General features: G+C 41.0%; 1 protein-coding gene across 6 annotated transcripts in view; it reads right to left on the bottom strand.

Annotated features, from left to right (window-relative positions):
* Positions 1-26329, bottom strand: part of LOC131240206 (probable ion channel CASTOR) — an 86984-nt gene extending 60655 nt beyond the window's left edge. For 2 of the 6 annotated variants that reach the window (XM_058238321.1, XM_058238319.1), the window contains exons 1-4: positions 25820-26329; positions 18922-18993; positions 17144-17761; positions 142-324 (exon numbers count right to left, since the gene is read on the bottom strand). In XM_058238321.1, the coding sequence (XP_058094304.1) occupies positions 142-324; positions 17144-17761; positions 18922-18993; positions 25820-26230 (1284 nt within the window). In that variant the 5' untranslated portion in view covers positions 26231-26329. The remainder of the gene's footprint in view (positions 1-141; positions 325-17143; positions 17762-18921; positions 18994-25819) is intronic. The other 4 variants (XM_058238318.1, XM_058238320.1, XM_058238317.1 and 1 more) reach the window with 4 other exon arrangements.
* Between the last annotated feature and the right edge of the window lie 1547 nt (positions 26330-27876).

Raw genomic sequence — 27876 nt, 5'->3', positions numbered from 1 at the left:
ATTTTGGGCCCACATCATGTGTGATGAGTTCTAAAAAAGTTCTCACGAGTTCGCGTGAGAATTGGTGCACAGGGGGACAATACTGCAATATTCACAAAATATGACAGAGAATTAATACAATAGCAAAGCAAACTGGCAAACCTTTTTCAGGTCCGCTAGAATTAAAGGGCATCCACTTCTGCATATGACAGGTGTTCCCTTGAAGTCGAATTCCATTTTGGCAATGTCGAGTTCCATTTCTTCTTTATCTCTCTCAGCCATCACTACTACGGTTCCCCCACCCAAGCTCTCATTGGCAATAGCAAGTTGATTCAATAGAGAACCCTGCATTCCAATTTGCATCATTGGATCATAGAAAAACATGTAAATTGATATACCGCAGATGTAATCAAGTTGTAACGAGAAAAGAAGGAGAAGTAAACCACATGATTCTTTCTCAAAGAGACAATGGTTATTTTTAATATAGTTGGGAATTTTGTTAGATAAGAAGAAAAGCCAAAATAAACAAAACAAACCCAAAACTACACAATATACGAGGCCCTAAAAAACAGCTTGCACACTCGGAAACAAAAAAATCAGAAGCCTCAAACCCAAACAAATCAACTACCCCCCAGTTGAATCCAAAAATAATCCTAGCAAGACCATTCTTTGGCCAAAGTGTCCGCCCTATCATTTGCAGATTGGTGGACATGGCAAAACCAAATTTCATCCTTGCAGCAATTTCCTGAATTTCTTCTAGCATGTTGGTCAACCTCCATGGACCATGACCCTCCTTAGTCCACACAATTGCATTTTTTGAGTCGCCCTCCACAATGAGAGACACAAAATCTCGCATCTCTGCAATTCTGAGATCACGCAGCCATTCTGAGACCACATTGGACGCAACTTCAGCAAATGAAGAATCCCCAAAACCTGTTGCCCCAGAGAACTCCAGCGGCACTTCCACATCGCTATTCCTGAATGTTCCCCCAACCCCTATGGGTCCCGGGTTTCCTAGAGAACAACCATCAACATTCAACTTGATCACCCATTCAGTGGAGACTTCCGAAATACTATGCTCTTTTTTGGGAGCCATCCACTTCCAATGATCTTGCCCCAGTATGACAACAACCACACTGCTGGAATCTTTGCCATCGCTGCACTTTGACTGCTCCAGCTAATCACAAGGGATGTGATTGAGCCAAAAATCATTGCCACAGATTTCTCTGAACCTTGGAAGATCCTAGTGTTTCTTTCACCCCCCACACACCATAACAGCGCTTTTAGGACCATAATCCATACTACCTTACCAATTGTCCCCAAAGGTGCAAATTTCCAAATTGCTACTAATTATTCTGCGCCACAAGCAATAACCCATTGATTCCCAAATTTGGCCATTACTGCGTTCCACAGCCTATGAGCAAAAGAATGGTGGATAAACAAATGAGTGACATCCATGCCACTTGCCTCGCACAATACACACCTATTTGGGATCATAGTGCCTCTAATTCGATGATCCACTGTCAGGACCTTATCGAGACAAATTAGCTACACTAATGCATTCACTTTCATCAGAGTGTTCCCATCCCAAACCATGGACAACCATTTGACCGATCCCCGATCCTCGAAACCTTTCTGAAAGATGCCAGAGAGAAGCAACTGCTTGTTTCTGGGCGCCTAATCCTCTCATCTTCACCAGTGCCGGCCACAAACACTTCACTGACTTTTCCATCGTTGATGCGAACATCTGAATTTCCTCATTTTGCAACCTTCATCTGAACAAAGGGCTCTATACTACTTTGCAGGCAGTCCGTATTCAAAACAATGGCTGAAACCTATCTGCAAGAGAAATATCACGCAACTTGTCTTCCCGAAAATGCACCTTCAACCCATTACAAACTCTAAATCTGGAGTTTTGGACAAAGAGATTATACATTTTAGAAATAGCTTAAACATCAATCCTCTCTACTGATTCCCATTCCTAGCATCCCACCTGATCTCCTGCATCCCATACTTGCTTACAAGAATTGATATCAACAGCAGGGATGCGTCTCCACCAGTTAGCAAGTAAGGCCTGGTTGATTTCCCAAATTGGAATTACCCCAAGGGCCAAGACCACCTTGATGGATTGGTTCATATGCCTCCTGCCATCCCGATTATTTCATAGAATCTCTTTTGAAGAGACTCCAAAACACTTCAATACCCTCAATGGGCTGGGGGCTCTATGAATGAAATTTCCCAGCCCTTCCCTTACTGATAATTCAATTCCAATTTTTTTCCCAATTACTTTTTCTTTCCCATTCTCTCTAATGTCGACGAAGTGAAACATAGAAATCATGTATAATGGGGAATTAGAAAGCACGGCCTTAATCAAAGTGATCCTTCCTCCCAGTGATGGCAACTTTCCATGCCACAAGTTTTGGTGTCTTTCTATTGCAATATCCCACGCTGCAACTGAGGGCTTTCCAACGCTTAAATGCATTCCTAGGAGCTTTATCGGGAGGGATTTCAACACCTTGAGTTTGGTGACACATCTCTCTATTACGGTATCCCACATTGCAACTGAGGGCTTTACAATGCCTAAAGGCATTCCTATGAGCTTTATCAGGAGGTGTTCTAATTTTCAACCAATGAACTCTGCTATCTTGCATATCGCTTCGTTGCCCATGTAACACCAAAGATCGCACTTTTGCTAATATTTGTTTTCAGCTCTATTATCTTGAAACATCTTACCACAAATTTAAATCCCGCGGCTTCTTCATTCCCTCCCACACTAAAAAGAATAGTGTCATCTGCATATTGGAGATGTAAGCACACAATTCTAGACCTGCCAATCAGCATTCTTTTTATGATTCTATAATCCTTCGCTCCTTGAAAATCCTATTACGCGCCTCGGTTGCAATCATGAAAATCAGAGGGGAAAGAGGAGCGCCTTGCCTGATTCCACGTTCCCCCTTGAAGAAGCCAAATGGGAAGCCATTAAGGATTATCAAAAAATACGGTGTCAGAATGCAGGGTTGGATTTGGATCCCATGTCACCATCTTGTATCGAACCCTAGCCAATCCATCATGTAATCAATAAAGTTCCAATTAACCCTATCATAAGGCTTTTCCACATCTGTTTTAAACATGAATCCATTCCCACCTAATTTCTGATGATCCCCGATCACCTCATGTGCCATAAACGGTCCATCAGCGATAAATCTAGTAGGAAAGAACACACTGAATGGGTGAAATAATCTGACTCAACACCTTCATCGTTCTCCCCACTACCACATTGGCTAGAATCTTGTAGCAACTTCCCGCCAAACTAATCAGATGCTAGTCCTTAATCTCTTCAGCATCAGCATTCTTCGGGATGAATGTGATAGTCCTTGCACTCATAACATGGCATATCTTTACAGTTGAGTGGAAAGCATTGCCATCACGTCCCACTTTACATTGTCTCAACACCTGTGAGAAACAACATCGTGAAACCGTCTGGTCCAAGGGCCTTGTCACCCTTCATGCTAAAAACTGCATGTTCAGCTTCCTTCTTTGAGAATGGATCTTCTAGCACCTTTACCTGTGCCGCCGATATCTAATCTAACCTAAGGCCATCCAACACAGGTCTATTGACAATTTCCTCCATATACAGCTGCTCGACAGAGTCAACGATGGCCTTGATGATGTCATATTGGCCATCTACGAGCCTCCCCTCTATTGTAATTGTCGAAATTGTATTAGCTCTTGTGCGAGCAATAACGATCTTATGGAAGTACATGGTATTTCTGTCACCTACCTACCTTTCATGATCCATTTAGCCGTTGATCTGTCTCTAGAATGTTTCCTACATACGCAGAATACTTTCCATTTCTGATTTTAACTCATCCACTCTAGCCCTTTCTTCCAAGGAGGCATCCCTCATCTCCGCTTCCCTATCCAGAGTCGCTATCTCACTAAGAATTGCTTCTTTTCCAACCTTGTTGTCCCTAAACACCACCTTGTCCCATCTTCTAAGCTTTTTTATCTTAGGAGTGTAGGCTTGTTACTAAGATTCCTCCCAGCTCTTCCATATTTATAAATAATAATAATAATAAAAAGGCCCCACCATTCCTTGACTTGACCGGAAAAAAGACAGGGAATCCAACCACATGTTCTCGAATTTGAATACACGAGGACTCCAATCCTCCATATAACAAGAAAGACAATGTTGTTTTCTTTTTCTTTCTTTTCTTTATGAAGGGTAGAGCTGGGCATCGAGTCGAGTCGGACCGGATTGGGTCCAACTCGACTCGATCCAATTTTTCAAGAACCTGACCCAAACTCAATCTGATCCGGGACCGAGTCCAGCAGGGCTAACTCGATCCGATCCGAATCCTTGCTGGCCTGACCTGAATCGAGTCTGACTCGATCTGGGAAACCGAACCGAGTCGGATCGAGTTGAGTCGATGGAGAGAGAGGGAGAGAAAGAAGGAGATGTGGGAAATCGGGAGAGAAAGGAGGAGAGGAGGAAGGAGAGGAGGGAAATCATGAGAGAGAGGGAGAGAAAGGAGGAGAGATGGGTGGGTGCGGCGCCTCCTTCCGGTCGAGAAAGAGGGGTTAGGGTTTGTTCGGATTTCGGATCGGATCAGTCCGGATTGACCACGATCCGAACTCGATCCGATGTACGATCGAATCTGGGTGGTCCTATTCGATCCGCACCGATCCAGGCCTTTGGTTCGGTTCAGATCGGGTCGGATTCTGCCCAGCTCTAATGAAGGGTAACAAATATTATTGCAAAAAAAGGATGACAAGGAGTTGTCCATAGACCCACCAGTCCACCAAGATTACAAGAGACCCCTCCTTTGCCCAAATATATTGACAGCCCTAATCCCCTAACATATGCTTCGCCTTAAGGAAAATTGCATTCGGGTGATTTCCGATCCCATTATTTTGCCCAAAAAACAACAACCCAAAGCAGTAGGCAGAAATAAGTGCCACAGCTCTTTCCTTTATTTACACTCAATACACACCCCAAACCAAGCATAGATCAGTTCCCCCACAAAGTGGGGCATCATCCACTCTTCCTTGAACTAGGGAAGGACTTTCTTCCAGACCATATGGAAAACGAACAATGCACAAAAAGGTGGTAAATTAACAACCTCATGAAAGCACATCAGCTGCTATTGACTATGACAAGACCTCTTTCCTTAGGTTGTCCAACGTAAGCATCTTGTTTTTAGCCACAAGCCAACAGAAAGCCAAGACAAAAGGAGGCCCTTTGAACCTCCAGATGGAGCTAGAAGGATCATACGACAAATGACCACGAAACCCACCCATCCCCGGATAAAAAGACTTGACAAAGAATCTATCCGCCTTCCACATCCACCTATCCAGTTCCTCCAAATTCATATTCAATCCTTGGATGAGGAACATAAGGTTCGACACCTCATCAATCTCTTCATCATCAAGACTTCTTCCAACCCGAGGACACCAAACAACATTACCCCCCTCATTTGCGACAACTAGCCTAGAAATGACGCCATTCTCCTCTTCCGCTATCCTCAAGAGCAAAGGAAACACTATGGAAAGAGGCCTGTCTCTGCACCAAATGTCCCTTCATGATTCCCAAGCCATCCCTGACCTTGAATGCAATCTCCTTTTTGATGAAAACTCACCACATTAAATATTGCTTTCCAAGCTCCGGATGCCCTATACCTGGCTGAAGCCTCAGCAACCACCCACCCTCCTCGATACCATATTTTCAAACAACCACACAATGCTAGAGATAACTGTTTTCCTCCCCAAACCTCCATAGCCATTTGCTCAAGAGAGATAGGTTCATTAATTTTAGTATTCTAATCCCTAAGCCGCAATCAAACTTCAGATTGCACAACTCTTCCTACTTCATCAAAAGTTGTATTCTATTTCCTCAATTGTCAAACATAAATATCCCCATAAATCTGTAAAACAGCCGTTGTATATGACTCTCACTAAACCTAAAACTAAACTCTCATCTCGGCCATTGATTTTGACTAATCTCAACACTAATAATACATTGAAACAAATCCTGAGACTACTTTAAATCTTAGCCACAGATATGATATGATATCACTCCGTATAACACTACTAATGAAAACTAAAAAAACAAGCCAAGCAACACTCAAATAGAGTTCACATGGGACCCACAAATTAACCAATGGCAAGCCTTAAAATGCCTCTAAACTCATGCCTTGGAGCCCTTCTATTTTTCCTCAAGTTAGGCTTCTAGTTACGATGGACTGCTTTCGTAAAGAAAAAGATACATGATATCTTGCTTATTTTCCTAAACTCCCTTCCAATTACAACTCCTTCCCCTAATTCTCTTGCTAATTCCTGTTAGATGCTTTACCTAAATACTCTCATCCACATTAATGCTTCTCAGCTGCATGACATCATTCCCCCTTAAACAAAACAATCTTAACACACGATATTTTGTATATGTGGGCCCCACTTGTATTTCAATGTTTCTAAAGTCTTCCCTTTTCATGGGTCTTGATTTTTCGTCGGGAAGGACCATTGACCATTTGATGGGGACATCTCGCGCACACGCACGCCCCCCTACGCACGTACGCAAGGAGGAGGGCCCCACCATCGATCTGCATCGATGACGACATCCAGGGAGGGCCTCCTAGTTAGAGGACTGTGTTTTGGTTCCTTGGAGTGGACCCGATCATCATGTGGATCCCACCATTGGATCTCATGATCGTGGCCCACTACCCTAGATGATTTAGGGACTTTTGAGTTTTGCTTATTATCATTATTAGGAACATCATGAACGATTTAGATTGCTTTGATTAGTTGTTATTTTTGTTACTTCATCTCTAAGTAATCGTGTGCGCACATGGCGAGGCTTTTGGGGTATGAGGTTTTCTTATAAATAGGCAACCCCTTGAAGGTTTTTTCTCATTGAAGATTATGAATAAAATTGTGTTTTCCTACCTCTCTAATTCTCTGAGTTGTGGGAATCCAATTGGGTGCAAAACCCTCCCTTCTTTGAAAGGCTAACTATCGTAGTGTAAAGTCACATCCATCTCAAATCGCCCTCACCTCCTACCCTCAATATTCACCATCTCCTACAACCATCCCATCTCCAAATCCATCTATTTTTGCAGCTAATCCTTACTCTATAGCAGATTTGCAGAATCAAGCCCTGCAGGAGGGCTGAAACTTTGGCGGAGCACCGTGCACAAACCGGAAATCCGATCGTCCCAAAATTTGGTGTGAAGGTGGACCTCCCCTGGCCGACCAGACCCAAGTTAGCCGATTTCAGATTCGTGGGCCCCACACACGTGCGTCTGGACCCAGTCGTTGTCCACATGTGTGAATCACCTTGGGTTCGTCTATTTCACTCCTTTCTCACCCTATTTCCCTAACCCTAACCCTAGATTATCCTAAATCCCAAGTTCTATTCCCCTTTTTCAACCCTAGGGTTTCCCGAATTGAAACATGTGAATCCCTTGGATTGGGGAAATAATCTTTTGCATGTATGGATGAATTTACTCTCCTTTGATCATTGTTTGGTTTATAATTTTAATTGATCCAGCCCTAGCATGTGTAGGCTTGGACCCTTGTAGATCCCCCTTGTTGAATGCTTGACTTTATGTGGGATGTGGAATTTTTGTGAATGTTTCTAAATTAGTGTGATCTAAAGTCTGAAATCTTGCATATCATATTTAATTTCCATGTCCTGCATCAAACTTGGTATCAAAACTTAGGTTTTTTTATAGGGGAATGCATTGCATGTTTAGGGTTTAGTCTATTCACGTCTATTTTGCATCAAGTCTCATCATATAGGGTTGTTTAGGACCCATCATTCACAACATGGACTGCTGAATTTTCTGTTGTCAGAAATTTCCCAATTTTCATGGCTAAATTTTCTGTTAACAAACTATTTGGGCAGTTATGTTGCTAGAATTTTAGTAGCGCTGTGTAGTTTCCCTCATATAGAGTCCTATAGGATCATTTAGTCTCATTTAGACGCATATAGTTGCGTTAGAGGGTCTTTGAGTTGAGTGAGTGGTTGTATGTCCACACGTACTGGTCGTGGTTTTGGTTTGCACCCCACGCTAAACATGGAGCAATTACAAGAGTCAATGACAACATAACCCAGCAGTTTGAGTCTTTGGGTAAGCACTTAGAACAACGTATTGACCAACGCTTGTATCATATCAATGTGCGCGTTACCCAACTAGAGACCTCCGCCCAGGCAAACCCCGCCATGGGGGAAGATGCCCAATCTCAGGCAGGTGGTCAGGAGTACCGACAAAGGAATGGGGGTGGCCAAAGGAATGGTCATGGGCGAGCACCCGTGCACCCACACCGCGAGGGGCATCATGATCATTATGACCCAAATGAGCAACTCCTCAAGGGAGTTAGAGTAAAGGCCCCCACGTTTGATGGCTACTTGGACTTTAAAGCTTTTCTAAATTGGTTAGCAGATATGGACCACTATTTTGAGTGGTATGACATGTTGAATGCTCATCGAGTCCGATTTACCAAGATGAAGCTTATGGGCCAAGCAAAGAGGTTTTGAGCTACTGTGGAGTGAAAGAAAGAAAGGTCGAAGGATCCCCCAATAGTCAATTGGGGAGAAATAAAAGAAACTCTTAAGGAAAAGTGCCTCCCTTTCTCTTATCACTTGAGGTTGGTTGAGGAATGGCAGTCTCTTCGACAAGGTTCCATGAGTGTGGCTGAATACATTGAGAAGTTCGAAGAGTATTTGCCCCAATGTGAAGTTGAAGAGGATCCCGTACTCACTCTTGCTCGATTTAAGATGGGCCTCCGTTCTGACAATAGGAGAGAATTGTTCGCCAAGGACATAGACACTCTTGAACAGATGTATCAAGTTGTTGAGGTCGAGCAATACCTCAAAGCATCTGTGGGAAAGCGGTTTGAGTCTCGTGATTCTGACGCTAAGGTCAACCCTTCTGGGGATAAACCTAGCACTGGATGTCAGTACAAGCCTTCCAGTAGTTCTCAGTCTAGGCCCAGGGATGATAAGGGTAAAGAAGTTGTCGGATCTAGCTCGCGCAGAAGTAATGCGACTAGGTGTTTTAGATGTTAGGGGTTTGGTTACTTTGCCCACCAGTGTGGCACGAAAGAGGGCACCAAGCTGTTCCTTGTTAAGGGGCAAGTAGAAATACTGCCCCCAAAAAGTGACGGTAAGGAGGAAGAATATGAGCCAGCAGAAACCCCTATTGATGAGGAAGAGGGAGTGCAAGAGTCCGTGACCCTTGCAGTTGTGCATTGCGCCTTTGCACAAACAAAGAATACTGACGATTGGTGTCGCAACACCATCTCCAATACTTACACAAAATGTGATGATAAGAGCTGCAAGATGATCGTGGATAACGATAGTTGTGCCAACGTGGCATCAACTGGCACTGTGAGCCGTCTGGGCTTGAAGCTTGAAGCCCCATCCCCAACCTTATAGAGTGTCTTGGGTTGATGAAACTTCCATTCCAGTCTCGCACCGTTGTCTTGTTCCTATTCAGTTTGGATCATATAAAGACACATTTTGGTGTGATGTGTCAAACAACCATTCACTCCAAAAGCTTAAGCTGTCAGAGTGTGGTGTATCAATGTATATCAAGGGAATTTATCACTTCAACACCCTCCCGCACGTGCGAGGTGGGAACTCCGCACGGGAACATATTGACGAAGGTGGAGAGACACTCACACCATAAATAGGTCGGGCTTAATTTCCCGATCCCTGGGCCGGACCTGATTTTCCTGACCCCCCGTGGGAGAATAATATATTAGCGAGGCATATTTGCTGCTCTCGAGAGTCGCACATAGGACCTTCCGCTTTGATACCATGTCAAACAACCATTTACTCCAAAAGCTTAATGGTATTTTTTAGAAGATTTGTCATGATTTTTTCAGAATTTATTGGACCTCATTTCATGGTATTTTGGGCGAAATAGAGAAATTCGAAAATCAGTTCCAGATTCCGTTTTTCTTCGATCTACCTCAAATCGGTAAGCTTTTCTTCGGTTTCTTTGCTCAAGATGGACCGAAATCTTCCTCTCAAGCTATCCATGGTGGATTTTTTACTTAAGATCAATGTTTGAGAGGTTTTTAACCTCAAATGGGCGTGCGGCTGGGCCGTTTTTCACTCGGTCAGGCCCTATTTGACTGCGTTTCATGGTATTTTGGATGATTGATATTTGTTTGAGGTTTATCTCTTGTTATGTTGAAAGATTGAGTGAGATAGAGTTGTTTGAATCAATCTTTCTTGGCATAGGGGGTCTCTTGGCATAGGTTTATTTCTCTTGGACTCTATTATGGCTGACAAAGGGCCCTCATCTCTTGGCATAAGGTCTCTTGAATCTAACCCCTTGCAGATTACCTCCATTAAGTTGAATGGTGACAACTATCTTCAATGGGCACAATCTGTAAAAGTATTTTTAGGAGCCCGTGACAAGTTGTCGTATATTTTGGATGATTCTCCAAGCTCTACAGATGTTACCTACAAGTCTTGGACAAAGGAGAATTATCAAAGTTATTGCATGGTTGTTGAATAGCATGGATTCCTCGATTAGCCACTCAGTGATGTTTTTATCCTCGACTAAAGGCATTTGGGATACGCTTCATGATATGTTCTCGGAATCTCAGAATTTTTCACGAGTATTCCAACTTATTCAAGAAATTGGTCGGTTTCAACAAAACTCCAGATCCTTAAAAGACTGCTATTCGATGCTTCGGGGTATGTGGGATGAGTTGGATATGTATCAGCCTCTTCCTTCCAAATGTAAAGAGGATCATGAACATGCTCTGATACCATGTCAAACAACCATTCACTCCAAAAGCTTAAGCTGTCAGAGTGTGGTGTATCAATGTATATCAAGGGAATTTATCACTTCAACATGATGTTGTTCCTATTCAATTTGGGACATATAAACCTAGGAAGCCTGCTGATTTTGTCCCTATGTCCGTCCCATAGGCCATTAGAGTTTGCAGAGTCTTTTGCACATCACATTCATTCATTACATCAAGAAATCATGCAAAAGATCAGTACTAGTAATGAACATTACAAAATTTTTGCAGACCAACATAAATGATCAAGGAATTCCATGCAGGGGACTCTGTGATGGTCCGCATCGGGCCAGAGCGGTACCCTCGAGGAGCCGTTCGTAAATTACACGTGCATAGCGCTGGACCATTCAAAATTATAAAACGAAACGGTCTCAATGCGTGTGTGGTAGATCTTCCATCTTCCATGGGAATTAGTTATACATTCAATGTGGAGAATCTAGTTGTATTTTAGGAAACCTCTGATACATTGTTCAGCCTCTCACCTAACTATCCTGATTCCCCAGACCTTTTCCTTGATCCATGGCCTCTTCCCGACCCTTCTTCCCAGCCTCTACCTCCCATACCTTCCCTTTTCACACCCAGAGAGGAGATAGAGGATATTTTGGACCATCAGATAATAACAACGTCGAACAGTGGGTTTCAAAAGTACCTAGTTAAGTGGAAGTCATGCCCAGCTTCAAATAGTATGTGGCTCACTGAGGAGGAGCTTCAACGAGTTGATCCTGACATCTTGGAGCGGTTCAGGAATTTTATTTCGCCAGTGGCGAAATCTTCGCAGTCGGGGAGAGTTGATGGGGACATCTCGCGCACAAGCACGCCCCCCGACGCACATACGCAAGGAGGGCCCTACCATTGATCTGCATCGATGATGACTCCAGGGAGGGCCTCCTAGTTAGAGGACTATGTTTTGGTTCCTTGGAGTGGACCTGATCATCAAGTGGATCCCACCATTGGATCTCATGATCGTGGCCCACTACCCTAGATGATCTAGGGACTTTGAGTTTTGCTTATTATCATTATTAGGAACATCATGAACGATTTAGATTGCTTTGATTAGTTGTTATTTTTGTTACTTCATCTCTAAGTAATAGTGTGCGCACATGACACGGCTTTTGAGGTATGAGGTTTTCTTATAAATAGGCAACCCCTTGTAGGTTTTTCTCATTGAAGATTATGAATAAAATTCTATGTTTTCCTGCATCTCTAATTCTCTGAGTTGTGGAAATCTAATTGGGTGCAAAACCCTCCCTTCTTCGAAGGGCTAACTACCGTGGTGCAAAGCCACATCCATCTCAAATTGCCCCCACCTCCTACCCTCAATATTCATCATCTCCCACAGCCATCCCATCTCCAAATCAATCCATTTTTGCAGCTAATCCTTCCTCTACAGCAAATTTGCAGAATCAGGCCCTGCTGGAGGGCTGAAACTTCGGCGGAGCACCATGCACAAACCAGACATCCGATCGTCCCGAAATTTAGCGTGAAGGTAAACCTCCCCTGGCCGACCAGACCCAAGTTGGCCGTTTCAGATTCGTGGGCCCCACACACGTGCGGCCAGGATCCCATGCAAGTGCGTCTGGGCCCAGCCGCTGTCCGCACATGTGGATCACCTCAAGTTCGTTTATCTCCTCTATTTCACTCCTTTCTCACCCTATTTCCCTAACCCTAACCCTAGATTATCCTAAATCCCAAGTTTTATTCCCCTTTTTCAACCCTAGGGTTTCCCGAATTGAAACATGTGAATCCCTTGGATTGGGGAAATAATCGTTTGCATGTATGGATGAATTTACTCTCCTTTGATCATTGTTTGGTCTATAATTTTAATTGATCCAGCCCTAGCGTGTGTAGGCTTGGACCCTTGTAGATCCCCCTTGTTGAATGCTTGCCTTTGTGGGATGTGGAATTTTTGTGAATGTTTCTAAATTAGTATAATCTAAAGTCTGAAATCTTGCATATCATATTTAATTTCCATGTCCTGCATCACCATTTCCTAAATCAATCCCTCACGATTGAATAGAACTCGAGTTTAAATCATCGTAGTCCTTGATCGTGTCTCCATCAACCTTTTAATTCATCTGCACCAACCCATGCAACTTCCTCTGTGTTTTCCTTTCAAATGGATTAGAAATCGAGTGTAGTATCACTTTCACTATTGATCCCACATCAACCCAAAATTGCATCCATCTCATCCATAGGTTTCTTTGCCATGTCTTGGATCTGCTTCTTCTTATCATCTTCAGTTTTCTCTATGGCATGTGATATGCACATAAGACATAGAATCATTATAAACTCATCCTTATCATAATATGTGAAGTTGTTGCTTGTTTTTGCAGTGTTTGTAATATCGATAATATCGGCCAATATTATCGATATCACAAATCAGCGATTCGAAATCAATGGGTAATAACGAAAAAAAAAAACCAGTTTTCTTGAATATTAGCGATAATATTGCAAGATATCGCAAAGTATCGGCGATATCGCGATATGTCGCACGATATTGACGCTTTTTCTAAAGCTTTTTATCAATATCGACAGATATCGTTAATACCTCACAAAAACGTAGACTGCCCTTCCCAAAAACCTTTTTTTTTTTTCATTTTTCTTAAGATTTCTCTCTTCTAACCTCTTAGTGGGTGGATGAATAGCGTGGATATGATCCATACATCATGGTGGGGCCTACGAAACTATGACACGTCAACACACGTTCGCCATTCTATGTGATGTTGTGATTCAGAAGGATTACTGTGATTTGACATTCTGCAATATCCAATCAAAGACAAGGAGTAATGATGTGAGTTTTACATCACATTACCACAATAGTCCATCATCCAAACAGGCCCTTGGGAGTTTTTGATGAAATAATCATCACATACACTCTAATTTCCAGATTTGAGGGTAGGTGGCCCAATTTAGGGAAAATTGGAGAAATTCAAATTTCCCAATTTCTCCCAAATTGCTTGCAATGTTGCACTCCAAACATGAAACAAAGCATGTATGAGGCCTAATCTACTGATTTGTTAAGTCCTTGTCAAATTTCTGAAAATAAAAATTATTTTTAATTAAAAATTTTATTAAATTTTTTTTTTTTCAAAATTCCCCTTGAACCAGCTGTCAATTGAGACTAATTTTGAAGTATTTAGGAGTGTTTAATGAATTGGTTATGTTTTCATACATGTCTTCTCACATTTATAAATATTATGAATTCAATTTGAATATATTTGCATTAGTTTAGTCAGACAACACAAAGCTTAAGACCCTATGCAAAGGAAACCTTTTATGTGCACCTTTTTTTGAAATGTTATGATTTAAAAGTGTGTCTTAAGGTCTTTGTTAACAATCCCTAAAGTTTCATTGAAAAATTCAACCAATTTCCCAATGTTTCCCCATGTTTCCCAAAAAGTGCAATAAATTACCAAATACAAACGATATATATCATGTGCAATAACCTATATGTATCTGTATTCCAAGGGTGCAAAACATAACATGATACCGATATTGTGACTATTGTATTTTTGTTCTCACACTATCCATCTTCTAGATGCTCCCCCTCAATGACTTCCGATTTAGGCACAATAAAAGAGGGAAGGTCATCTCATGTCCCCATGTTTCCCCACATTCACATCTGACCGACCTGTGATCTGGTTGTCCTCACTTTAAACAATTGAAGTTGTTGCCAGTATTTTGTATATTTGCTTCATGGATTTTATGACGATGATCACCACTACTCGCACCAGTGATTACATGACTTGCTCAAGTCGTCTTTCCACCCTTGTTTTAAAACCTGATGCCTCAAGTTATAAATTCACCTCAATTAACAGGTTTCGAGGTTGCCTTATCAAAGATCACCACCCCACCATTCATGCACTTAAAGCTGAGTTTCCATTTCATTGATAATTTTACCACAACTGCAACTGTCCAAACTTGGTGTAAGGAGACTTAACCTCAGATTGGTAATCTCAATTCACCTAAGATCTGGCAACCAATTGAGATTTGGTCTCTACAACATTGCCATGGGAGGGTAACCGAAAGAATCTTTCTGCATACTCTTAAATATATCAGTTACCTCATCAGCATGATTAATATTTGTGAAATAGAAGTTGCTTGTGATCTCCAGAAAGAATTTTTGTTGAAAGAGTTCATGCGATACCAAGTTTTGATCTTCCATTTTCCTTGCCACAACCATTGCATCTGAAGTTGCTTCCACCATGCCAACAAGTATCCCTTGAATTTGATGGCTACCAATTTCACCTTCCGTTCATCGAGAATTTTCATGTGGTTAAAGAACCTCTCTATTGTTGCCAACTAATGAAGGGATTCTTTGATGTGAACTTGCCTATTAAATTCAAGTAAATCCACTTTGATTTGAGATTATCTATTATGGGCCCACCTCATAATCACCATCGCCTTCTCACAGATGATCATGTGGTTAAGGTTTGATTCCTCCCTTTCACTTGACTCCCAAAATGCAGTTCCCTGACGCAGAGGCAGATAGGGTGGGCCATGATTCATGATTGACTCACTTAGACCACACAAACTCATCATGCCCATGTTTCTCGTCAACTGCCACAACAAGGTCTAAATATAATTGCTAAACAGTTGAAGCATTCCATTCTTGCCTTGTACTGCTCCGGAATATTCCCATGAAAACCCTCTCAAGGATTATTCACTCTTCCACCCTTGTTTCCACCTTGATTGGCATCGGACTAATACCAGTTGATGTGGAAGTCTGATCGCCAATCAAGATCAAATCTGACTGCCGGATCTTCATATCAACTCCTTCAATTCAACTAGAACCAATTGTGGCCCTAGGATCTTGAAAGTAAAAATGATCTGATACCATTTAACTCGGATGGAATCAATTAGTCACAATAAGAGAAGAAGGGAACCACACATTTCATTTCTCATTCTCAAAGAGAACAATATTGCTTTTTTCTCAATCATCCAACAATGATCCCCACAAATCTGTGAAACAGCCCTCATATCCCTACAACTTAAACTTCTATATCAGCCATTGATTTGGATTAATCTCAGACCTTATAATACCTTGAAAAAAAAATACCTCAAAACAAACCCTAAGACTATTTTAACTCTCAGCCACGGATATCACATAATCTCAGCTGTTATTGTACCGCTAATGAAAACCAAATGAAACCTCATGCAACTCTCTAGTAGTATTCATGTGGGACCCACAAAATAACCGATACCAAGCCCTAAAAGGCCTCCAAATTTACTCTCTGGAACTTAGAACCCTTCCATTTTTTCCAAAAATTAGCTTCTCTTTTTTCCTAAAGAAAAAGATATCTTGCTTATTTTCTTCTAATCATTATTTTTATTTTTCAAAAAAATTAAAAAAAATCTTGCTTATTTTCCCGAACTCCCTTCAAATTACAAGTCTTTTCCCTAACCCTCCTGCTAATTCCCATTAGATACTTTCCCTTGAGTACTTTCATCCCACCCCACACGTATGCTTCTCCATGGCATAATGTAGGGCCCCCTTTACATTCAAAAAATCATAGGATATGGGATTTTGCATCTTGAACTGTAATGCATGTGACATCTCCCCTTTTTGGGGATCTTGATCTTTGCAGATGTGGAACGTTGACCATTTGATCCTACGTCAGGATGCTGAAGCTACCACATAAAAACTCTGAACTTCCAATCGTTCAGTTCTTTAATGTATAAATAGTGTATATGACTAGTCACTAAGTCTTATAATTAAAGAATGTAAGAATAGGTTGAACACTTTTGAAGGATAACTTCTGCAATCTGAAGATAGATATCAAAGTTCGGAAAAATCCTTCTTTGATGGTGGAATTTTAGGCAACAGATCCAGCTTTCAGATATAGTGAAGTCCTTCGTACCAACAGTTGGCTATTCATTCTCCAGAGAGTGACAACCATGATAGGGATAAATTACCCTTTCAGTCTCTCACAGAGTTTATTGTTTCCTCAATTGGATGGATTCCTAGGTCAGGCATTTTGATGTCTATTAATACTTTTGTCCCATCAGCAACGAGGAGAAACAAATCTATTGAAAAAGAAAAACCCGCAAGCATGATGAGAGACTAGCCAGAATTAATTCAAAACTAAGGCAAATATTCAATGGAGCTCCAAATTTGAACACTTTGTTATGCATTCCGATTTCTAGTTATCAATATTCTTGCTCAAGTATTCCAGTATTTTCAATAAGAAAAGAAGAAAAAAATAGAGTAGGAAGAAGAATGAAAGAGAGAGAGAATGCAGAGATAGAGGACAAGATAATACATTTTTCAATCTCTCTTCTAACCAAGACATTGTCAAGATAGAAAATAAACTTCAGCAGGGTAAAAGGAGTTGGTTAATACCAATTTGTCACTCCACCCAAGAATCAATGTATGATTTTTCTCTATCACTTCACTTTTTCCCTTCCTCAATGAATCAAATTTCTCTGAGATTGCATCAGAAACGAGTCCAAGCATCATAGCAAATATAAGCATCCCACCAAAACTGATGGAAACTGAAACCAGCTTTGGACCAAATCCCTCAGAGTTAGCATGGTTGCCAGAATCTGCTACATATGTCCATGATAACCACAGGCAATCTGCAACGTTATCATCAGTCACGCCATACAATGCCAGCCCACCAAGACAAATAAGCAATAACGTTGCAAGCAGCAAAGCCAAAGGCTTAGAATATGGACGAACTGATAAGAAGACATCAACTCGATATGCTAGCTGCTTGTTTAGAGAAAGTTCTTCTGAATTTTTGTTATTTTCTGATGACCTCCTCAAGCTTGAAACATAATCAAAATACTTGAAAATAAGGAGAGGGACAGCTAAAAATGCAAGTGAGACAAACAGAGCAGAATTCTTTAAACTTCTGTTAGATGCATCAACACTGTCTTGTGCTACAATGTTGACAATATCCTTGGGATCCATCAAACTACATGCTTGCAGCCTCGTGTTAAGCTCCAAAAGTTGGTCCTGTCAATGGAAAATCAAGTTACCAAAGTGTAGAGTTCATGGACCATTGCCACTTGGACGCTTCAGTTAGACATGGTCACTTAAGTAATTGTACAAGAGTAAAGATATGTATCTCATCTTACATATTAAATATGTAACAAGTACTAGTGTGTGCATGTGTGCGTAAGTCTGTTACTTTTGGATAGTCTCACTAATTGTACAAGAGTCAAGATATGTATCTCATCTTACATATTAAATATGTATCAAGTACTAGTGTGTGCATGTGTGTGTAAGTCTGTTACTTTTGGATAGTCTCACATGGGCATATTCTCCCATGGTCATGGAATACATGATGTTTCAGAGATAGTGCTTGTTTAAGGATATGTATTAATGTCAAGTTCGCCCACCTATGAAACAAAGGAGGGTCTGCATCATCTGTTTAGCAACTTTATAATATTACATCCTAGCATCTGATTTGGGTCCCAGAAAATATCAGCTGGAATTGCAACAGAACTATGCAGTTTTCATGAAACAGGCGTCCAGTAGTCATTCATGAGATCTTGTTATGACCTGTTGAACGCTGTAACTTGCATAGAGATGTATGCAGTCAAGCATAGTCGCTCCAAAACCCCCCAAAATGCCACATCCATATGATGTATTATTATTGAAATAATCCATTATAATGTAAATATTATTCCATAGGAATATGTCAGTGATGCCATTCCCTACGCTCACTCATGAAATGGATGCACAACGACAAGAAAATGATGCTAATGAAATGATGCTGTGCATCCATTTAGTAACTTTTACTGGATAAATGTGAGCAAATGCTCCTTTGTGTTTCTAATGGTCTACCCATTCATTTTCATGGTGTACAAACCAAATGGAAGCTACAGTGGGGAGGGAATACACTTTTGCATACTTTTGATATGCAGATATGCAGAAGTATATATGAAATGCATGCAAGACTACTAAGAAAACTAACAAAAGAGAGACATGTCCAACATGACTTCTTCTTTTTTTTAAAGCAAAGTATCCATTGTGCGTAGGTCGTCTATCATTGCCATTGTCGTCGTCACCACCGCCATCATCATCATTATCATTTAAGGGTGTTGCCCCTATTTTCAAACTAAATATCATAGTACCAAAAGAGGAAACCATTTAACTGTTGTAATTTTTACCTGTAAGCCCTTGACCTGGTTTTGTAAAGTGAAGTTTTTGTGTAGCAGAGAAGATAAACATGTGACCATAAGCTGCAACCAACCAAAGACAAAGTGTTAGCAAAAAACATGCTGTCATTGCAACAAATCACTCCAAGCAAACCATGAAATAATACAGCAAATGTAACAGGTTTACACTTTTCAGTTGATAGTATACAACAGGCTGATTGGCCCATTGGGCTTTCATAGTCTTACCCGATACTTGCTAGCTCTGGGCCTGGAGATTAGGCCCATGTGTTGGGCCTAGGCCCGAATTCAGGTTCAATTAACAAGCAGGATAGGGCCAGGACTGAAATTGCGGTAATGACCGCACTAGTAGAAGTAGGAATAGGTCAAAGTGTCCTAGAGGGGGGTGAATAGGACTTTATAAAATTTTATGATGATTTAAAATCCTATTATCATAATCCTGATTTAACAAACAATTATCAAGATGACCCCAATTTAACTCTAATGGCTTCCAAGCCAAATAGAGAATCCAATCATAAGACTATTCAGTATTTAAACAGTATGCAATCTTAGTCTATAATGAATGAACGATGTGACTGTGTGTGCGTGTGGGATGTGATTCTTATCAGTTCTAAATCATCATTTTAGTATGCTTTATGAGAACATTCAAAGTAAGCACAAATAGTAAGGCGAAAATATCAATCCCAAACACTGTCGTTTATAGTGGTTCAGCTACGTGCCTACTCCACTTCCGGCGGACGCACTCAACCCTTGAGTGTACCGGATCTCACTAACGGAGGTTTTAAATCAGGTTCACCTCGAACCTTCATAACCTACACAAGGTTGACTCTAGGACCTACACAAGGAACCTAGGCATGTCTCCACGAGACACAAGTTTATGCCCCACACAGGAGCAAGGGTCAACACACAGCACCTGGGTTTTATGCTCTACACACGAGCAAAGGATCCACACAAGGAACCAAGGGTTTTAGGCCACATAGGCCAAGGATCCACACAAGGAACCTAAAGTTTATGCCCTACACAAGAGCAAAGGTCAACATACAGCACCTAAGTTTTATGCCCTACACAAGAGCAAAGGATCCACACAAGGAACCTAACTTTTAGGCCACACAAGCCTAGGACCTACACTAAGGACCTAAGTTTATGCTCTAAAAGAGCAAGGGTCAACACACAGCACCCACACGTACTCTCCCGTCGGAGGCCTCCTATGAGGACTTGAAAGGGGTGAGAATCACCTGTGACCCAATCCTACACAAAGGAATGATCAGCAGGGTCTCTGGACTCTAATGACTTACAGATAAGTAGATGAGCCCCATTAAGCACATTGATGAAGATCTCCTCCTTTGATAACGAATAATCTTCAGCTCCCTTAAACCGCAACATTGATGATGCTCCGATGTATGGCGACGGGTTGGGTCAAGGTTATGTTGGTAATTACTCTATTAAATGATAATCATTGAAGAGACAGAGTAATTCCAAGATCTTAGGCATTCAAGGGATCCCAGCTCAATGATTTGCCATTAAGGTGATAGCTGGAAGATCCTTGAATGCGGAAGTTCATTCACCAATCCACTCTAATGAATGTCAATGAAGAGAGTGGATTGAGGAATGAACTCCCATGAGAAAAAGGGCTTAGGTTAGATGATATGTAGCTACACTCTCAAAGCTCTCTCTCTTTTTCTCAATGCAGCAACCAAGAACAAGCTCTCCTTAAATAGACAAAAAGTTCCAACAGTAATAAAGATGTCAGATTCTGACTGAGTTCAATATCATTAGGCCTGCTTCGATATCATCGAACGTATACTTTCGATGCTACCGAAGCAAGGTTCGATGATACAAACTCCACTGAAATATATACCTGAAACTTTGTGCTTGAGGATCGATGTCATCGATCGTGCGTCGATGTCATTGGAGTTTGAATTCCGATTTCATTGACAATCTGTTCGATACATCGATCATTTCCACATGATTTTCAAAAGAGCTTGCTGGACAATCTTTGATCCATTTCGATGATATCGAGCATATATTGATTTCATCGATATTTAAAATACGATCATATCGAGACATCATCGATTCCTCGGTCATTTCCAGAGGATTTTCCTATTGAGCTCGCTGGATTAGTTTAGTCCAAATTCGATAACATCGAAGGTCCCTTGATATCATCGGAATTTGATTTCCAATGGAATCGAGGCTAGCTTTGAGTTATCGACAAATATGAGTTTTGCCTTATCAGCACGCTGGATACAAACTAGCCAGAATTCGATTATATCGAGCTGTCTCGATCAAGGTATCATGTATCAGTATCGGTTAGCATAACGGTGCCCTCCGATACTGATATGGATACGGGGGGTGTAACGGCGATATGGGGGCATAACGCCCCATAATGGTGCAATTTTATTTTTTTTGCCAAAAAAATATGAAAAAATATGAATTAAATCCGGAATATTCTAAGCATTCCAAATATGCATTCATTTATAAATTGGAACATGTTTATGGTGGTGTAACGGTCCACTCTTTGGTGAGAAGTTGTATCGGACTGTCTGATGAATTTATGAACCAGATAACCTGAATTTGACTACAAAATTCATATATTTAATTTTCTAAATATATAATTTATATACTTAACAATTTGATATCATTTCTCCCAATAGTTCTTTTAAAAAATGAAATTAAATTCAAGTAGATGGAGTTGCCAATTTGGGGCTGACTTGGAGGACCAATCCATGCCCCAAATCAGCCTCAAATTCATGCAATTTATTGGCATTATCCCACTTATAAATTGGTGGACATTTATTGGATAGTGAATCATGAAAAAAATCAAAAGGCCCTATTTTAAAAAATAAGCGTCCATAAATTAACAATTAAAACTATTCAAACAATTTGATTTTGGCATTGTGAGTTAGCAACTACAGTTCATAATTTAATTGGCAAATTTTAAGTTAATACATGTCTTGTATTCAATTTTTTAAGGGCCCGAATTAGGTGAGACTCAGTTTGTGAAGTGTAGCACACGAGTGTCAAAGTTTTTTGGGCCCCACCGTGATGAATGTGTTATATCCACACCGTCCATCCATTTTGCCAAATAATTTTAGGGTATGAGCCCAAAAATGAGGCAGATCCAAAGCTCGGGTGGACATTTATTCGACAATGAAAAATGAAAAATATCAAATGGTCTTATTTCAAAAAACAATTGGAAAAAATTAAAAAAAGGTAAATCCAGATCTCAAGAGAACCACTAGTGAGCCAGGTGGGCCACCTCGATGTATTTGTATATCAATGCCATCAATCTGTTTTGCCAACTCATTTTAAGGCATGATCCAAAAATTCAGGTAGATCTAAATCTTTGGTGGACCACTAGTGAGTATTCCTTTAAAAGTGGGGCCTACCTCAATGCATTTGTTGTATATCCATGTGGGCCATCCTTTTTGCCAACTAATTTTAGGGCTTGGTCCAAAAAATGAGGCTGATCCAAATCTTAAGTGAACCACAAAATAAGGATTTAATTCCCACCATTAAAAATTTCTTAAGACATTTTTTAATTTTTTTGATCAAGCTACTATTTGTGTTATCCCTTCATCAAGGTCAAAGTTTATGTGACCTTTATCAACAGGTTCGATGGAAAATAAACATTATAGTGGACGGCATGGATATACTACACATAAATTAAGGCGGGCCCATGTAACAAAACTGCGGGGTCCTTACTCTTAGTCCAGTGGTAGACTCTTAGGAGTTTCAAAACCTGGTTGAGGGTTCAAGTACCCATAGGTGGTGAAATTCCACTATGACGTGAGTGTGGGGTGGTGTGTGTGCGCGTAAAAAAACAAAAAAACAAAAAAAACAAAACAAAATGTGCAAGTGCACTGTTCAGCGTGCACTGCAGAACACGTTAAAAAACAGATTTAAAGTGCGTGGCTGTTTTCAATACCGAAATGAAAAAGAAGAGAGAGAGAGAGAGAGAGGGAAACCGAAAAGAAAGAGGGAAAGAAGAGAGAGAGAGAGAGAGAGAGAGAGAGAGAAGAAGAAGAAGAAGAGGAAGAATGGTTGCGGCTTCCGAGAAGAAGAAGAAGAAGAAGAAGAAAAGAAAGAAACAAAAAAAAAGGTATATTTTTTTTTCCTATTTTCTTTAGGCCCATAATAGCCGTTACGGGGGTCGTAATGGCCGTTATGGCCCATAACGGCCCTGTAACAGCCGTTATGGTCACAGAATCGGGGGGGTGCCCTTTTCGACCCCGTATCGCGTAATGGTGTCGGCCGTTACCACTATGTATCGGCTGATACGGCCGTTATGTAACAGATATGGGACACCCTGGTCTCGATGTTATCGGTATTTGAATTTTGATGATATCGAAGAGTCCATCGATTCATCGAGAATGTTGTCCAGGATCAAGTTGGTTGTTGGACACAAGATAACCTCAATTCGATGATATCGAGTACTTTTTGAGGACATCGATAACAGGTGTTTGATCACATCAATGTGATATCGATATATCGAGAAAGGTTGAAAACTTAGACATTTTCTTGTTTTGCAAGATAAGTTTTCATACTCAAACACCTATGTTGTTCTACTCATTTTAAGGTTTTTATATACCTGGGTGTTTTTGGGACATGGGATGTGAGGCTTAATTTACCTTTAATGAGTTCGTAGCACACATCCAGTTGAGGCAGACGCTTGAATGATCTTCCTGTGGGGCTCACTTGACTTGCTGACTCAACACTCACGCTAATTGACAAACCAGGGCACTTTCAAGGACTAGGTGTGGAGCAACATTTTCTATCAAGGGCTGGTCAAGCCCAGGTTCATGCCTGACTATTGGTGTCAGGGCCAAGTCTTGTGCTGGACCTGGATTTCACACCAATAATTAAATGGCCTGGGCTGGGCTGTCCCTAATTTCCAGCCCAACGATTAAACGACTGGGCCTCAAGCTGATCACAACCAGGATCAAACCTGGCCCGTTGACACGCCAGTCGAGTGTACGTACTAACTTCCTTATCCGGGGCACTGATTCAATCTGAACATGGTGTAGCAGTCAAAGATCCAGTCCATTCATGAAGCAAGCAACACTGCAGGCAGATCACTGTCTGGTCTGTCTGCAGTCAAGTCATATGAATTGGATCATCATGCTCATCTGATTCATGGACAGGTAACATGTCTCACTTACTGCTAACAGTTTCCATTTTTTTTCTACCGTCAATATCTAGATCAATGATGGGGTGGCTAAGCGGCAGGACCCACCTAGTGAAACCATTGCACCGCAATTGTCCACAGAACACCCATGCAGTGACTGGATTTGCTCAGTAATATTCATCCTAAACACATGCATACTGCATGTGACATTCAAGGAATAAATAAACAGTTCACAACATAATGCAAGAATGTTCAAGAATCCTTGCTTGCCGTTGCCACTAGCACAGATTTCAAAATAATATGTGAAAATAAATAAATTAGTAAGTGCATTTGCACGATTAAAACGGAGAGTGATTAAATATCTAAGATAAAGGTCCATAGAAATTACATGATGAGAAATGCTCCAGTGCTCTCAGAGCAATATAAGTTATAGTGCTCCTAGTTGCATCAGTTTACTTGGACAATTCAATTGATTGATCTGAACTGTGCAATAAGCTCAGAACACATTTCACGGGCTACCATGCAAAACTCACACCGATCAGACGATCTAATCCATCCTTAATTTGGGTGTATTTTTCTGTGGCCATCCTTTTTCCAAGCCATGGATGATTCAGACAAATTAATAAAGAGAATTTCAAATTTATATGTGAAAATAAATAAATTAATAAGTCATAGTGCTCCTAGTTGCATCGGTTCATTTGGGCGGTTCAATCGGTTGATCTGAACTGTCCATGAAGTTCAAAACGCATTTCATAGGCTACCATGCAAAATAACACTTACCAAATGTTCCAATCCATCCTTAATTTGGCCTTATTTTCTATAGCCATCCTTTTTCCAAGCCATGGATACAATGGTTATGTTTGCCTAACAAAAAGGGACGTGGATTTCCTGCAAAAGCCTTTCGCAAGAAGTTCCTGAGCTCGAAACCTAGGTGGGGCCCACCGTGATGTTTGTGGATCATTTTAGGACATGGGGCCAAAAATGAGTCAGATCCAATACTCAAGTAGGCCGAAAACGTGAGGATTGAACGTCCGCAATTGAAATATTCGTGGGGCCACAGAAGTTTTGAATCAGGCTAATATTTGTTTTTTCAGTTCATCTCGGTAGGAATGACGTTATGAACGGTATGGATGGAATGTAAACATCACCATAGGCCCCAAGGAGGTTTCAATGGTAGGAATTTCCCTACCCACCTTTTCCTTTAGTGCGGCCCACTTGAGTCTTGGATCCTTCTCAGTTTTGGTCTCAAGTCCTAAAATGAGCTCACAAAATGGATGGATGGATCAAATTTCTCGCAAACATCACAGTAGGCCCCACCTAGGTTTCCAGCGCAGGATCTTCATGCGAGAGGCTTTTGCAGGAAATCTGCATCCAACAAAAAGTGATTCTTTAGAATCATAAGCAATTCATGATGGTCCATGGAATAAGCGTTGATTTTGACAGTCAACTTTTAAGGCAATTGATATAAATGGTTAACATTGTCAGATGAGTGTTATGTATTCATGGTAGCCCATGAAATAAGCGTTTGACCTACTGAACAGTGTAGATCAATGGATTGGACTGTCTAGGTGTTATAATGCAAGTACGAGCACAAGCACTGGAGCATTTCTCCTACATAATTAGTTAATTACCACACAAAAAATAACGTAAACCTGCAGGATCAACCAATCAAGCAACATAGAAACATAAGTATAATCATTTCTGAAATGGCAAAAGATGCGAATTTAACAAAAAAAAAATCAAAATTTTCTGTGAATTCCAACTCACCACCACCGACAGCGCCAAGTTCCATCGAACATTCGATCGCCCAACCTTAAAACCCTTCAACGCCTTCCTGACGTCCGTCATCTTGCCAGTAACGACCTCTGAGACGTCCGGTTTTGATGATTTCTCATACTGAGAAGCAGAATCGACCTTCCGATGGATTCCAGCATACCTGGCGTTTCTTCGAGGGATCGACGGTGAGGATGAGAAGCTCCGACTCGAGGCGAAAGTCTGCGATCGGGACGGGGAGATGTAGGATTTTGGAGTTCTGCTGGGAGAAGGGAAGGACGTGAGATTTTTGGGGTTTCGGGTTAGGGTTTTGGAACGGAGATTTGATTGGGTGGTAAAGGAAGGAGATGGGAAAAACCTGTTTCTGTGGGTGGAAGGCGCTGGAGGGTCGGAGTCAAGGGGCATTTTGGGGAATAAAGGAAACGTTAGGGGCTTTTTTGTGGGGGTTTTTGCAGTTCCAGGAGTTTGGCTGTTAGGGAAGTCCGTTGATAATTATGATGGATACTGATATTGGACCCGTTGGTAATTATGACGGAGACTGATATTGGACCGTCGAGAAATGAATTAATCTTCGTTAGTTTCGGAAGCGGATTGCGTCCTGCCTCCTGCCTGGACGGATTCTGTGGGGCCCACCGTGATGTGTGAGTTTTATCCACGCCGTCCATCCTTTTTTTCATATCATTTTAGAATATGAGCCCAAAACTGAGGCAGATCCAAAGCTCGGGTAGACCACACACAAGAAACAGCGATGATAATGACACCCACCGTTGAAACCTTCCTAGGGGGCCACCGTGATGTTTAAACTCAGTCTAATGGTCCATCTTTAAAAGATGTGCGTTAAAAGAGAGGTTTTATCTTTTTATTATAGTTTGTTTTTCGTACCGTGGGACCGACCAACGAATCATTGTCTAATCATGGTTGTCTAGCCTAATGAAGCCCGGTCAAGCATGTATAAATACTTAAATCACAACAATTTCATCTATGAAGCAAAATCTGGAGCCCTAAACAGGTAGTTATTGACCACAACTACCTTGCCTATGGAATATAGCTTCGAGCAATATTGAGCAGATTGCCGTCTAACCACAATTGTCTCGCCTACAAAGCTTAGCCATGTGATGAACAAACCGGCGAAGATCTGTCCACCGTCCATTCCCACGAGCCATGGTTGTCTCGCTTAACGGAGCTCAGTCATGGGATGCTCAGATTGTTGCTCACAGTGATCATCTCGTCTAATCAAAGAGAAACTAAACATTCATGCATGACGATTATCCTGCCTATGATGCTTGATATTTTGCCTAACGATGAATAGATTGTCCCTAGTTATCCTTTTTATTTTTATTTTATGTATCTTTTAAGCTGATTGTAGCTGAACATACAATGATATTATTGGCTCCAATCTTTTTTTTTTTCTTTTAATCTATATTACCTTATCATTGAACTGTATAAACTATCACGCACTTAATTAGAAGTGCTTTTTACTACAAAGGCAAAAAGAGCTTATTATAATGATGAACGATCCCCTTTACAAATTGTCTGATTCTTCATAATTGATGGTTGGATAGAGGGCATAGTCCACACGGTACTCGATATCTAGGTTTACTTGGTGCCTAAAGCTGCCTGGAGTCACAAGGCATTTGGTTCGATTAAAGCCACATTCAGCTATGACAAACACTATCATTGTAGGATTGTCTATTGCGAATGGAAACAAGGATGTGTTCCGATAATTGCTTAGGTTAGGTTGCTGCTTTAGATGGACTATCCAAGCCACTGTGTCTTAGGCTAGTTGTCTTGTTCGCGGCCTACCAAACAATTAATTAGAGAGCTCAAAGATGGACTGTGTCATTTGCGCTCCTCATGTCATGTGACATGAACATGTATAGTGCTTGGAGGCTAACGGTGGCATGCAAGGCATGCTCTATACTCTTGAACATGGATGAGGGCACATGCATGGTGTTATGACTTTTTTCAATGTGGTGAAATTAATTATTTTTAAAATTCAAATTTTAAAGTCGACAGTTATAAAATTTAGGGTCAAGATATTATCCTACAAA

Source organism: Magnolia sinica, chromosome 3, assembly GCF_029962835.1.
Source record: "Magnolia sinica isolate HGM2019 chromosome 3, MsV1, whole genome shotgun sequence".
Classification (NCBI taxonomy): Eukaryota; Viridiplantae; Streptophyta; class Magnoliopsida; order Magnoliales; family Magnoliaceae; genus Magnolia; species Magnolia sinica.
The sequence above is the reverse complement of the archived record's forward strand: the minus strand, read 5'-3'. Positions and strand labels throughout refer to the sequence as shown.